Source organism: Lutra lutra, chromosome 4, assembly GCF_902655055.1.
Source record: "Lutra lutra chromosome 4, mLutLut1.2, whole genome shotgun sequence".
Lineage (NCBI taxonomy): Eukaryota > Metazoa > Chordata > Mammalia > Carnivora > Mustelidae > Lutra > Lutra lutra.
Window position 1 is genome coordinate 3028440 of NC_062281.1, and position 14439 is coordinate 3042878.

The 14439-nt window shown below is 53.7% G+C and overlaps 1 protein-coding gene across 24 annotated transcripts in view; it reads left to right on the top strand.

The window, feature by feature from the left end:
• The window catches only part of PTK2 (protein tyrosine kinase 2), a 251367-nt gene that overhangs the window by 131860 nt on the left and 105068 nt on the right, over positions 1–14439 (top strand). For all 24 annotated transcript variants that reach the window (XM_047725233.1, XM_047725252.1, XM_047725232.1 and 21 more), the window contains one exon: positions 5100–5154. In XM_047725233.1, the coding sequence (XP_047581189.1) occupies positions 5100–5154 (55 nt within the window). The remainder of the gene's footprint in view (positions 1–5099; positions 5155–14439) is intronic.

Sequence of the window (14439 nt, forward strand, 5' to 3'; positions counted from 1 at the left end):
CGTAGTACTTTCCCTTCGAGGGACCTGGCCGAGTCGTAGTCACGTGGTCACAGCTGGCTACTGGAGAGGACCGCAGGGCTGTGCCAGGCAAGAAGACAACTTCTTATTACCCGGAGGGCGGAGAGCCTGCCATTCGGGAATGCATAGAGTCTGTACTGCGGTTAGAGCACTTCCATATTTATCAGTTTTTAAGAGGCTTAAGGCGTTTTAGAGGCTAAATATCTCAGTGGTATTTTTATGTTAAAGATACTCAGGGTTTGGGGTAAGGGTGAGATGGGGATGCTGTATGAAAATGCACATTTTAGTTGTATTTTAACATCAGTTTTGGTTGCTCTTTGGCCTGGGCTTTAAATCTTTGAGGAATTATGTCCGCAGAGTATTAGTCACCCAGAGCCAGCAGACAAGGCCAGGGTCTTCTCAGAAGTGGTGCCAAAGGGGAAATAAATTCATCTCTGACTTGAGAATTGACTTACTGTGAGGCTTCCTCCACATTCCAGTCTCCCAAGCCCGCTGTGTTGGGGTCTGTGGACTTGGGTGCACGTGTGCAGGGCAGGGTCGCAGGCTGGGAGTCTGCAGGCAGCAGCCAGGGCACTCTGGAACGTTCGTCCTCTGTGTGGTAGAGCCTGGGTGTCGGGGAGAGGCTGCGGATGGCGAGCGGTGCCGCCTGCCGGGGGGCGGGAGCGTGTCTTCTTACCGGGACAGCTGTTCATGGGGAGTGGGCTGTGGAGGGGCAAGGCCTGGGAGCCGGGGTCAGCCTTGAGCCTGGGGGGCAGAGCTTGGAGTTTAACACTGTCCTCATTGGTCAGCAGTGGTTCAGAGAGTTCCTGGGAAGGACAGAGGTAAATTAAACGTTAATTAAGAGGACTCTGGGGGGCCCCTGGGGGGCTCCGTGGGTTAAAGCCTCTGCCTTCAGCTCCAGTCATGTTCCCAGGGTCCTGGGATCGAGCCCTACATCAGGCTCTCTGCTCGGTGGGGGGTCCTGCTTCCTCCTCTCTGCCTGCCTCTCTGCCTGCTTGTGATCTCTGTCTGTCAAATAAATAAATAAAATCTTAAAAAAAAAAAAAAAAGAGGACTCTGGTTACCGTTGATCACAGTGATCATTTCAAGCTTCAGAAACCCCGAGTCTCAACGAGCAGACGTGTGGGTTCCAGAGTCCCATTGTCTGACAGCACCTCTGGGAGTGGTTGTTGACTCCGTGTCTCCCCTGAGGAAAGGGGGCATGTGGGGAGTGTCCTGCCCCGTCACCCAGCGTGGGGCCTGGTGTGAGGAGGCAGATGAGGGCAGCCTTGCTTTCTTTGAAGCTTCACATCAGAATAATTTGAAGTTTAGAGACCAAAGGATAGAAACCCTTTCTGCCAACCCTGAGAGAAAAGCGGGAAGGGTAGTCCCCAGAAGCTCGCTGCTGCCTGGGGACAGGCAGTCCCGGCTGAAGGCTGCTGGTGTGACTCCCAGCTCCATCCTGGAAGGTCCGCTGCCTGCTGCTGCCACGTGGTCCCGGACCGCCCTCCTCCCAACTTCGGGGCTCTGTCCCAGAGATTGGGATGCTGCGTGGTCGTCCTGTGCCCAGTGTGCCGGGTGGGCAGCTGAGCCCAGCGTCCGTCCCGCTTACCCCTGCGCTCACTGGGGAGCCCTCGGCGCCTGGCCCCGAGCCCTGGAGAGTCAGGGTGCCTGCCGCCCAGTGCAGCGGCCCACCTCGATGGGAACGTCCTCTCTGCCCTGGCCCACGTGGCAGCTGCTCCCCTCTCTGCAGCCGCAGAGCCCCTGACATTTGGCCACCACCACAGGGAGCTAGATTCTTCGATCGAGTGTAGCTGCCTTAAGCACATACGGCTTCCCAGGATCGCTGCAGTGAACAGTACGGCTCTGACCCGATGGTCACGTCCTGTTGGTTGTGCGTGGGTGTGCATGTCTCCTCAGAATGCGTATGGGAGTCGAGCAGCCTAATGCTTGAGTTTGGGAATTGGGGTTTGGCAGTATTCTAAGAATTTCACGTAGCTAGTTTCCTTCCAGTGCGTTTACAGGAACTCGGGATCTACCCCTTGACAATTGTTTGTACAGAGTGGGTTACCTTGTAATAAAGGCCGGTGGTTCTGAAGACCTCCAGGTAGTACGCATTGCCTTACTCACCTCATGTGTGTGCAGAGTCTGGGCTCAGGTGAGTTGGACGGCACAGGAAGCTAAAAGCTCTTCTGGTGCACATCAGAGGACACACCGTCACCCGGTAGCACTGTCACACTGGGACAGGCTGCCTGTCCCTGCTGGGTGTCCTAGCAGAGGGTGTAAATTTGGTCGTCTCCCTAAAACTGAGCGCGGCGCCTGAGGTGCTGCTCGGGGACCCTCAGTGTCCTCCACCACGAAGCCCAAAGTAGATTGGCTTCCTGATTAAATTAACGGGTATGTGTTCTTGAATTTTTCTGATATTTTGTGTACTTCAGCCTTGTGTTTAGTTTCTCACTTGCCAGCTGTCACATTTTTTAAAGATATTTTAAAAACTTACTAGAGAGAGAGAACAGAGCGAGAGAGAGAAAACACGAGTGGAGGCGGGAGGGGCAGAGAGAGAGGGAGAAGCAGACTCCCCACTGAGCAGGGAGCCCTAGATGGGGCTGGACCCTTACCTTGAGATCATGACCTGAACGGAAGGCAGATGCTTATCTGGCTGAGCCACCCAGGTGCCCCAGGTGTCACGTTTAAAAGAGGTCTAACACACAGACAAATGTTACAAATCCATTGCTCAAAAATAATTGGAAAAGCGAAACTGTAGCATTTGTTGACCTTAGCTTTTTTTCTTTTTCCTAAGTGGAGCTGTCTTCATCTTGGAAATAAAAGTAACAGCTAGAAAGAGGCTTCATCTTCACGAAGAAGTGTGCCCTCTCTCATTTTTCATGAAACATACAACCCTTTGGGTCCATCTGTAATTTCCCCATTTGTGACAGCAATGAGTGTGATAAATTCTTTGCTTTCCACTTGGCTCTAAGAAGAGTAGATGCATTACCTGTTTGACTAACGGTGACGCTGGTCTCACAGTTGGGAAGAGAACATCCCCTGCCCTGGTCTCCCCCCATCCAGAGACTGGCGGCCCACTGCCTCCTCGGAACCCCGCCAGGAGGCCGTGTACACGTGGCTTGTGCTCACACCCGAGACAGAACGCGCCCCCGGCCTTCCGCTCTCAGTGCACGGGGTCCGCTCGCTCACACATGGCCTGGTGTCCGCAGGTCTGATCTCTTCTTTCTCGCTTCCTCTGCTGCCTGCCCTCCCACCACCGCTTCCCTGGGCACCTGCTGGCCTTCCTCCCTCCTGCTCTTCCGGTTTTATCCTCCCCCGAGCCCCACCGTATATTCTGCTCATGGTGGAAAACAGTCTCGCCTCCCTCTGCTCGGACAGCAGGGAGTCCATCACGTGGACCGGACTCTCACCAGACAGGAGGGGCACCTACGGTACTTCTGGAGGAAAGAGTTGGAGGGACTTAACACTCTTGCTTCATCCCGCGCCGCGGCTTGCGGCAGGATTTAGTGTTCCCGGTTTACAAAGAGAAAACCTCGGCTTCATGGGTGTTTGCTGGGAGCCAGATGCATCCTGCGGCCCTGCGAAGACTCCAGCCCAGAGCTCTCCATATGGAAAATGCTTTCAGTACGGAATGGTTGCCCAGGAAGGAAAGGAGGGGAGACGGTGCTCAGGAACAATGCCTGAAAATCCTAGGCTTTTTTCTCTTTACATCCTTACTGTGCTGTTTCCCGTAGCGGCTTAAAGGCGAACCCTTAAAGGCAAAGTCCCTGTCCAGGAGGCAGCCAGAAAGGGAAGGCCCTGGGGGGACATTTCTTCCTCCAGTAGATGCTGCTGGTCTAGGAAGGGAAGTTACAAAGCAAAGTGGTTAGAAAAAGAAATGGAAAACCAGGGTTGTATGAATTCACTGGTAGGTAGAACCAGTGAAACCAGTAGAACCAGGAAATGGTATGTCCTGGAAGTCGAAAAAGAATTTCAGAAGCGTGTCATGAACATAATAGCAATGAAAAAGTGTGGGAACCGAGACCAATTTTGGATTTAGGGAGCATCGACTGATAGATTATAGAATACATGGTTGAAATGTTTGGATGTGGGATCAACCGTTCAAACTCCGTGTGATATCTGTGGTTTCGTTTGTAATGCCAGCTAACTTACGGTCATGGGTAAGGAAGTCATCCCTTTTGTGTTTTTAAAATTATTTTCTATTCAGCTTACAGTTTCCATATGTAATCCGGAGAGATGCCTGTGTTTAGTTTTCTCCTCCTTGATTCTGTTCTGTCCTCCGCGGGTCTCCCCACATTGCCTCACGGCTGCAGGGGCTTGTTCGATTTTACTAGCACACGAGGGCCATCTAGTGACCGAAAATCCTGGCACAGTCGGGACCAAAGGGAGCAGAAAAGGAATGAGCTGGTCTTTCCGGTCTGTCTTCTTGGCGGAGTGTTTTGAGGCCCGTGATCATAAGGTTCAATCCTGTAGCCTGATCTAAAGAAAATCACTGCAACTTCCAACCTTCCCACACTCAGCTGACTTTGGGCAAATAATCTAACTTCTTGCTTTTTGCTGCTTCTGTGAAACTGAGATGATAAACTTTGGTTTGGTGAATGAATCCCGTAGTCAAAAAAAGGCTACTTAAAGAAAATAGTCAACTTTTAGGATTAATTTAAGGAACTTTTTCTAAGCTTCCGTGGTTTATCCCACACCTCTTCCTCCTCTCGTCAGTCTGCTTTGTCCACAAATATGATGTCACCAAGTTTGAACTGGTGTTGATAAGGCAGAGCTTCAGGCAGTGTTTACGCAGACATTGCCATCTGCCAGGAGGCCCAACTGTGGAACGGTTTCAACAGTGAGGGTTAAGTAGGAAAAAGATGTTCTACTAAAAGCAACTTGTATTAATGTTTTCTGTTCATATCTAGAAGATGATCTGTCCCGCCCCTTCCCTGACTGTGCTGGCAAAGTGGAGCCTTATTTGACTTCCTTCCTTCCTGAATAATACGTGGAAGGAGAAATAATTTAAATTGCATTTGTGTTCTTGCAACAATGTCATTATATTAATTGATTTCGTGGTGTTATTTGTTAATACGCTTCTTTTTATGTTTCAGAAAAGATGTTGGTTTGAAGCGATTTTTTCCTAGGAGTTTACTGGATTCTGTCAAGGTAATTAGAATTTGCTTTATCGCACTCAGATGGCCACGTTATGTAAAAATACTTTCCTGTGGTGTATGGTTTTCTCTCTTATGTGTAAAAGTTACAATGTAAAAAGGCTGGTGGTTCTTATACTCTGTTAATAGTAAGTAGACTTTCGTACACACAGCTCTGTCCTACAAAGTCACGGTTTCACTTGCTGTCATGTGTGACGCTCAGCTAAGTACAAGACTAAGAAAGCTGCACACACAGTAGGCTTTGTCACCTACGTCTTTATGGTCTCAGGAATGTTGAGACACGTAGGTGAGGAAGCAGCATACGGTAGCCGTGTGTGTCTGCACACGCATGTGAGAACATGTAAGTGCTCTGTGAAGATCTCTCTTCTCCCCTCATGAGTGACTTCTGCAGAGCATCGTGTCATCTCCCTCCCTGCAGAGGGAACCGCAGGGGAGGGATGCCCTGGGGCCCTGAGGCAGGGTTTCCCGCCAATCCAGAGCACATGGGGAGACGTTCAAGTGTGGAGGGAGGGCGTAGGCTTCGGTCGGAATAGAGTCTGGCTCATGGGACCTTTGCCATTTATGAACCTCATGGTCTTGGGCCCGTTTCTTATTTCCACAATGAAGAAAACTGTATTTTGTAGGGTTGGGGTGACGATTTGACAGATCAGTGTATGTATGTCACCTGCCACGGCATCTGTACCAATGCGGTTTACATGTGAATGGTGGCTGTTAGCACTCTGTCGCAGAGGTGGTGTTCTGTCCCGGAGCAGCCGCACAGCAGGCCGTCCGAGCAGGCCGGTGTGAGTGTTGCAAGACGGCCGGCCTGTTGGTCCAGAAGACCTGCTCTGAGGCCGCGCTGCCTCTGTGAAAATTCTGACTTCATCACCGTGAACTGCATGGCGTTTTGGCCAAGTTATGTAATTTTACTGTATTTTAGTTTCCACACGTGTAAAGTGGAGATGAAACCACTTTCTAACACTTGGGCTTCATACAGGGATTAATGAATTTGTAAATACAAAGTCTGAGAGCAACGAACACCAAACTCAGTAAGGTTACGTGGCGTGAAGAGGAGGAGGATTGAGCTTCTTAACCTACAACGATGAAATGCCGAGTCGAGCGGTTTTTATTGCATTAATCACTTATTTATTTTTAAGATTTTATTTATTTGCAAGAGAGAAAGAGTGCATAAGTGGGGGGAGGGGCAGAGGGAGAGGGACAAGCAGAGTCCCTCTGAGCAGGCAGCCCAGCTTGGGGTTCGATCCCAGGACCCTGGAATCATGACCTGAGCCAAAGACAGGCTTCACCGTCTGCGCCCCCAGGTGCCCCTGCATTAGTCATTTCTCCGCAAGAGTTTCTTGGTCATCATGCTGCTGCTGCTGGTTCCGTACGGGTCGTCCACTGTGTCCCATTGCCCCTTACTGGGTCCGAGTGTTGGTACAATTTACCAAACGCAGTCTGTGACAAAGGGCCTGTGTGTAGGCCTCTGCGTGCTGCTCGCTGGAGTATCACGGAGGAGGTGGGAAGGGCCTGCCTTGCTTCTCTTCTTCTCTTCTTCTCTATCTTGCTTTTAGATAGCTTCTCAGCGATCTAAAAATGGGAAGCAGGTCTGGAAGCGTGTGTTTTACTCTGCAGATGTAGTGAATAGTCCGGAAGAGCAGAGGACATGTGTGCTCTTCTGTGATGTGTCAGGCCCCGTTTTCAGTGTCGCTCCTGCTGTTTCATTCCCATTCACGTTTCCCGATCCACTCCCCAGAGGCTGCAGTGAGCCGGTGGGGAACCGGCTGTGCAGTGCCCTCCAAGCAGGTGATCAAGGCCAGGCCCGGTGGTGGGTGGGACAGGAAGTTCACAGACCATTGGCCTGAGTGAGGTGGCCCACGGTGGGAGGCAGAGGACAGAGAGCTTTAAGTGAAGTTAGTGAAGTTTGGTGTGGTGCGAGGGGTTGGAGGAGAAATCTGGGATGTTTGGAGTTACGTGCGAATGGCAAGATGTGTCCTTCCAGAGGGCTGTTAGGTGTGGGCTGGGAGGACAGGGGACTCATTTTGACCTGGAGAGTCCTGCTGTGGTGCCGAGAAGGCCTAGGCAGACAGCCCCCAAGTGGAAGGGATGCCCCTGGGCCCGAGTCTGCAGTGTGCTGGCAGGCGGGGTGGGGAGGAGGCAGCCACACAAGTAGAAGACACCGTTCTTTAGCACATCGACATTTCACCAAACAGAAAAGTGCACGAGCCAGTGTGAAATTAAATAGCAGCAAAGTATGTGAAAACAGCTGTGTTCTGCCGGGACCTGAGCTGCTCTCAGGTGTGAGCCCAAGGCGGCCTCAGTTCCTCCGGTCTCTTGGGAGCCGCAGCAGATTGCTCTACATTGAAAAAGAATGCCCGTACTCAAAACGGGGGGCCCGCCCAGGGGTCACAGATACGCTGGTGCAGGTGTAGCCCAGGTGACCCGCAGCACCGGGGGAGGCCTGCGAGGGGGCGGACCTGAGCCTCCCCCAACACCCTGGGCTCCCCCACGCCCTCGCAGTTTCCTCAGCACCCCGCACAGCTGGAGCACCGTCCTCCTGTCAGGACTCTGCTCAGGCCCTTAATCTTTACTTTCTCAAATTCGGATTCACAGTTACTTCCCTGTCTGCATTTTGTCTGCCTGCCTCCACCGTATTTTAAGGTCCCCGAGGGTCCCGATGATGCCTGTTGCGTTCCCCACCGCAAGTACCGTGTTTGACCTGGTGCCTGGCACTCGGTGACGTTCGGTGCACCTCACTCAGATGACCGAGTGGACAGCTTGCAGAGCGACTGGAAGATGAGTCGAGTTAGCAGGGAGCCATGTAGGAGGGGCGCCGCGGAAGGAGGGCCTGCTCGGGAGAGCGGCTCCCAGAGCCCCGCACGCTTGCTGCTCCGCGCCCGCCTCGCCGCACACGAGCCCCCTTCCCTGACCAGACTCGTCCCTCCAGGCCCCTTGCGGGCTGTCCTTCGGATCTGTCCCGATGATTGTCCTCCCTGTCCTCCCGCTGCCACTGACTCTGGTGTGAGGGCGGCTCTCACAGTGGGCTGCAGGCCTGCTCCCTGTGCGGCTGTCAGCTTGAGCTGGAGGCAGCGCAGAGAACATGCTGGAAGCAGGCAGGGCTGGGGCTGCTGGGGACGGGCGGTGATTGGGCCTGGGCACCGGGGCTTCCACCGGAGCAGAACAGGAGGTGCCGACCGTGTGGAACTCAAGCGAGCTTGCCCTGAACTGAGTAAAGAGCAGCGGCGTTCTGAGAAGTTCAGGCGCTGCTGAGTTTGTGGCAAGCGGGAGGCCAGAGTTTAGATACAGAGTCATCAAGTGATTCTCACCGAAGCGCAGCAGAACTCACTTCCCACCTGCTTTCTCATGTAATTTTGTAAAACACGTAGAGTCTGTTTGGCTTCTTAAATAGCTTAATCAGTCTTAAAAGCTGTCACCAGAAAATGGAAGTGCTAACTATGTGAGGTGGCGGATGGCCTCTAGACTTGCTGGGGCGCTCATTTCACAGTGTGTGCAAATACCGAATCGCTGTGTTACGGGCCCGAAACTGATACAATGTTACGTGTCAGATCTCAGTTAAAACGTACCTTGCATGCGCTATTAATACATCTATGTTTAGCATGGGGAGGCGGGTGGGTGAAGGAATTTAATTATTGTATTCCCATTCTTTTACTGCAAATTTTCTTTAACATTATGTTATATAAACTTTACTTCTGGGGAGCTCTACAAGTTCACTGTTGCGAGCAGCATCCGATAAGTATTAGGCAACTAATATAAGATTACTTTGTTGTTCACAGTGGCTAAGTAGCAATTCCTGTTGACCAAGCTAGTAACACTGTTCCACTCTGAAGAAACATCACTTTCTGGGTCGTTTTCTCTGTAGCAGGATCGATTTCAAATTGAACAGCCTTCACAGGTAGACACCTTGTGTCGGAAACCCAGGCAGACACAAAGTGAGACCTGAAACTATGAATCAGGACAGAAAGTGATACGCAACAGTCTTGGTTGCTCCAGCCGGTCCTGGAAGTGGACCGAGTCATGGCAGCAGAGTCTAGCACATCAGATCTTGTGGAGTCGTTTCCTCGCTGACACAGTAGGAAAGAAATGGTTCTGGCCTCAAGATCCTTCTCAGAAAAACACATCTGGGCTCCTCTCAGATAGCAGGGTTTTCTGGACACCGGAGGTTTAGGCAACGTGGAAGTCCAGGCTGTGGGAAAGTGTGGGTCCTCCCTTCTGAGCAGGGGCCGTGGTAGTTGCCGGGAGCCAAGGTCGTTTCCGTGAGCACAGGAAACTAGTCCTGAGCGGATCCTGGGGCCGCTGTCCTCCCCGAGACTTCTGCTTCTTAGCACAGGGCCGGGCCTGCGTGCCCGGGTGGCATGCAGGAGCAGCCTGCAGAGGCTGGCATGTGTCCGCAGGGTCGGCGGCGGGGAACCCATGTGGGGTTTGCCTCACACCCTCCATGCTGAGTCATTCGTAGTTGCCACTTTCAGTGCTGTCCCGGCGACTCTGAAATTCCCAGCACATCAATGCTGAGTGCAGGGGATGGAGCAGCAGTGGGGGCTGGTCACACACTCTGGTGTTCCTTGATCCTCAGGACACATCCTTGCGAGCGGGTGGGAAAGTTCGGAAGGCAGAGTCCTGTGCACAGAGAGCACCGAGGGCATGAAGCCTGACATGGGAGGAGAGAGGAGCAGCAGGGCCTGGCCTCGTGTTGCCACCCTGCGCCCCACGTGGTCCCGCTGCTGGCCGCTGGTAGAGGGACAGGACACTCAGGAGGAAGCAGGGTGGGGCGCAGTCACGTCACGGGATCAGCGAGACAGTGGGCAGCCATGGGGACTAGGAGGTACCACGTTTTATTTTGACACACATGTCCATACTCACCTGTCACGTGCGAGTTTATTTTTTTTATTACCAGCTTTGTAATGTTAAAAAAAAAAAAGCCTGGAAAACAAGCGGTCTGTGCACCACCGACCTTGGCTTTGTTGTACTAAGAACCAAGCCCCCGTGAGGCTCATGAGCACACCCGGCCCCTCCCTCGTACTCTCGCCGTCTCTCCTCTACCGGAGCTCCTGGCTGCAGTTCTTGGTGCCACCCAGAAGGGCACGGGCAACGGGATGGGACAGTGTCCTTCCTTTGTTCTTGACCTGCCCATCCCTTGAAGATACTTGTTAGGCACCCAGTGTATGCCGCCGGGCTCCTGCCCTAACCGGGCCTCACTGACATACCGGGGTGGCTGCAGGGCCCGCCCAGAGCCCTGTCCTTGGGACCGCACCCCTGAAGTCCCGGTCACTCGGCCAGCTTCAGCTCCCAGCTGACGGCCCCTGGGAGGGGGAGCGACGTTCTCAACGGGACCGCAGACCCTGGCACCGGGCTGCGCGGGCTTCGATCCTGGCTCTGCCACGCAGCTCTGAGATTCGGGGTCTCGGTCATCTCTGTGCCTCCGCTTCATCATTTGTAAGCTGGGGGGTAGAACTTCTCTCTGTGAGGCTGCTGCAGAAGTGGAGGGCGTCTGGAGATGAGGGAGCAGCCGTGCCCTCCCTGAGCCTCCCGCAGTGCCCCATGATGACACGGCCCCTGACTTGGCCACCACTGTCTGGGGCTGGACCTGCTTGTCCACTGCGCCCTTCCTCCTGGCCCCTGTGGCCCCGAGGGAGCTTAGGCACATTCTAGCCCAGCGACATGACTCCGTGCTCAGCTCCCAGGGGCTGGAGCTGCAGGGTGAGGCAATCCAGCTCGTGTTTTAGAAAGAGCCCCTGGCCACGCTGTGTCCAGAAAGTAGATGGTAGTCCGGGAGGCTGTCGCAGAGGTTCACACAAGAGTGGGGCTGGCATGGTGGAAAGTGTTAGGGAACACCGTGTGCTTCTTGTGAAAGCACTTGCAGCACGTGGGGGTGTCGCGGGGTTGAGAGGGTAGGGAAAAGGGGGGTCGGGACTGCTACCTGGCTTCTACCTTAAGCATCCGGAGGTCGGCCGAGATGGGGGTGCTGAGCCTGGAGGGCGATCCCAGGTTCTCTTCATGGCCCGTCAGCTCTTGGATGTGTGGGCGGTCCTGTGGAAACCTCAGGTGGGCCACTGGGGGGGATGTCTGACACTCTGGACACGCCTTCAACTGCTCGGCTTTAAGGAGAGACCTCTGTCTCTCCCACTTGGGAGAGAAACCTCTTCCGGGTGATACATTCTGAACACATTGCACGATGAGCAGGTGTAAGCATGGAGTGCTGTCGGTTGTTCCTAAACAGGTGGCTGGTTGGGAATCGGCCACAAGGCAGAGAGCTGGCTTCCTTTCTGGACCTCTTTCACCGGGTTTAGTCGCTGTGCATCATTACTCATCTGCTGAGTGAACGTTCTTAGAGGTGCGAGTGACCACATCGGCTTTTTATCAACATTAATAAGTGATTTGTCACTGTGCTCCGGTCCCCATGCTCCTTGGGCAGCCGTTCTTTGCAGCTGCTACCATATTCTAGGCTATGGTGTCCTGCTCTTGTAGGAAGAGTTGGGGACCTTCCGGGGCTTTCTCTGCTCTGGTTTTCTCTTTCAGTGGGCGCGTGAGCACTCAGCAGCACTGTGTCCTGCCTCAGGCCATCGAACTCAGAGCAGTCAGAGCTGTCTTCCCGCTGACATGCTAGTGAGTGATGTGCCCTCACTTAAGGGACAGACCAGATTTTACTTCCGTGTTGTCTGTTCCAGCGTCGTTAGGCTGGGGTTGTGCTCTTGCTCGGGTCTCCACGGCCGATCTGCGCGCTCCTGGCGGACAGCTGGACCTCCCAGGCCACAGGGATGTTTGCAGAGCCCAGAGTCAGAACAGCTGTTACGTGCCATCCCAGCCTGTGATACAAGTGGCCTCTTCAGCCCCTTGACTCGTGGCCAGTGCTTAGATGGGCATTCCCCAAATATGTTTCCCAGGCTTTTTGTTCTGAGCCTCCAAGGCTAAACGTTCATTTTCTGTGGGAAGGTCTGCTCGCGAAGGCTGACCCTGAGCCCGTTTCCCTTCTCTTCAGTCTTGACCGCGTGGTCTGCAGCTGTCCTTAGTCCTCAGCAGAACGCCTGCGGCCCCGCCCTGTCCTGCCAGCCCCGCCTGGTCGGAGGGAGCCGTCTGTGACCCCTTCAGCTGTGGCCCTGCCCTCTCCTGGGCTCCCGAGCTGTGTGGCCCCGTCTGCCTGAGCGTTCAGGTCCAAAGACGTTAGGATCGCGCCCACGTCCAGAATTGGTGGGACTCTCTTTTCACCAAGCTTGCCCCTTCTGTTTGCCCTCCGTTCCATCCAGAAACCTCGTCCCTCGTCCTGCCCAAGTGCTTGTTTTCCTGCCATCCGCATACAGTCATCCGAGGGTCCCAAAGGTCCCCAGCTCTCTCCTCTGCCATCAGCTCTGAGTCTGTGCCGCTGGTGTTTCTTGGGTGGCCTATTCTAGGAACGTGGCTGGTCGTTTTGCTTCTCATAGCCTCCTCCACACCCGCTGGGCCAGAGCAGCGCAAGCCTTTAGAATGGAAGGTCACGTGCCATAGGTCATGTTGCCGCACCTGCTCCCTCAGCTCTTGAACCCGGTCCTCTGCCCGCCCCGGCCGCTTGCCCTGTGGTCTTTATCCCCCTGACTGCCGGCCGCCGGCTCTCCATCCTGCTCGTTGGCTACGGCGCCCAGCTGTCAGCTCACTCTCTGCAGTGTCCCACATCCAGTGATCCCTGACCCCACAGTGGCCTTCACGCCACTGCAGTGGGCTGTCACCTCTGTGTGCCGCTCCCTGGCGGGCCACCTCCTAGCCGCCGGAGCAGCCATAGCCCCCGACCTGCTCCGATGAGCATGCTGGGTGGGATGAGGCCCTTCACCTCCTCTCCACCCGCCACCCCCAGTCTCCTCCTGTCCGCTGGCTCGGATTCCTGCCTGAGCTCCCAGCCAGGCCCCGGGTCTCCGCCAGGACCTTCACCGGCCGGCCTGTTCCCCACGAGCTCACCATTTCAGTTCATGGGAATTCCCGCCTTTCAGGACATCGTGTAGGTTCTGTTTTTCAGAGTAAATCTGTTTCTCACCCCTTTCTGCTTCTGTATGTGCACAGACTCTGCTCACCTCTTCTCAAGTATTGCGCTGCCACCTGCTCGGTCCCCCCGGTGTCCTTCGTACTGTTCACGGTGCGGCAGCCGGTGTGTCAGCTCTCGTGATGCTGCCCAAGGCGCCCAAGGACTCTGTCTCTTCCTGGGGTGAAAGCCGGGTGCTTCCTGTGGTTTCCCCCAGCCCTCTTCCTCGGACCGTGTCGTGCATCCTCTGCCCGCTGCCCTCCCCGGGCTGCCTGGAGGGCCCTTCCCTCCACCACCCAGATGCTCGCGGTGCAGAAGCAGAACACTCTGGCATGCACCAGAGCTCTGGAAGATCTCTCGTCCCGCCACACGGAGAAAGGGCATAGTTGTTCTGTCTCCTTTTCTGTGTGTGGATACGTGTGCACCTGAGCTCACACGTACCTTCGTCAGCCCCATCAGCGGTGCTCTCCTTTTAAAGGCGTCTGTACTGCACGTACAGACTGTTTCACTCGACACCGTGCTAGGGATTTTCATGTCAGTGAATTATTTCCGCACGACGATCTTGAGGGCTGCGTGCAATGTAGGCAAATTATGATGTGTGTAAGCCACCGCTGTTGTAAATCCTTCTGCACTGAACCTCCTTGTCACTGATTCCTTGCTGAGTTCTCCAATCATTTCTAAAGACTAATGTCTTGGAATTTAATTTCCGGATCCAAAGTAGTTTTACTTTAAGGTGTTTTGATTTGTGCTGCCAAATTGCCCTTCAAGAAGATTGTATCTACTTACCTCAACAGTGGGTACGTGAGTACCCTCCCAGCTAGGGTTTGCCAGCCCCCCATCATGTGCATAGATAGGACATGTTTTTTATTTTATTTTTTATGTTTAATTTTTAAAGATAGTATGTTTTTTTTAATGCCTGACCTTTTACAGCATGTTCTAATAAGCAAATTATTGCCTTATACATTTCTGTTTAAGAAGTAATACTTGGAGGGGCTCTGGGTGGCTCAGTAGGTTAAGCCTCTGCCTTCGGCTCAGGTCATGATCTCAGGTTCCTGGGATCGAGCCCCGCATCGGGCTCTCTGCTCAGTGGGGAGCCTGCTTCCTCGTCTCTCTCTCTCTCTCTGCCTGCCTCTCTGCCTACTTGTGATCTCTGTCTGCCAAATAAATAAATAAAATCTTAAAAAAAAAAAAAAAGAAGTAATGCTTGGAATCACCGAACTATGTACTTTGGTTAGGATGCTGTATCTTACACTGTGTGCATTTTATTACAGCTGCTTATAAAGGGATGTGGCGTTTCAC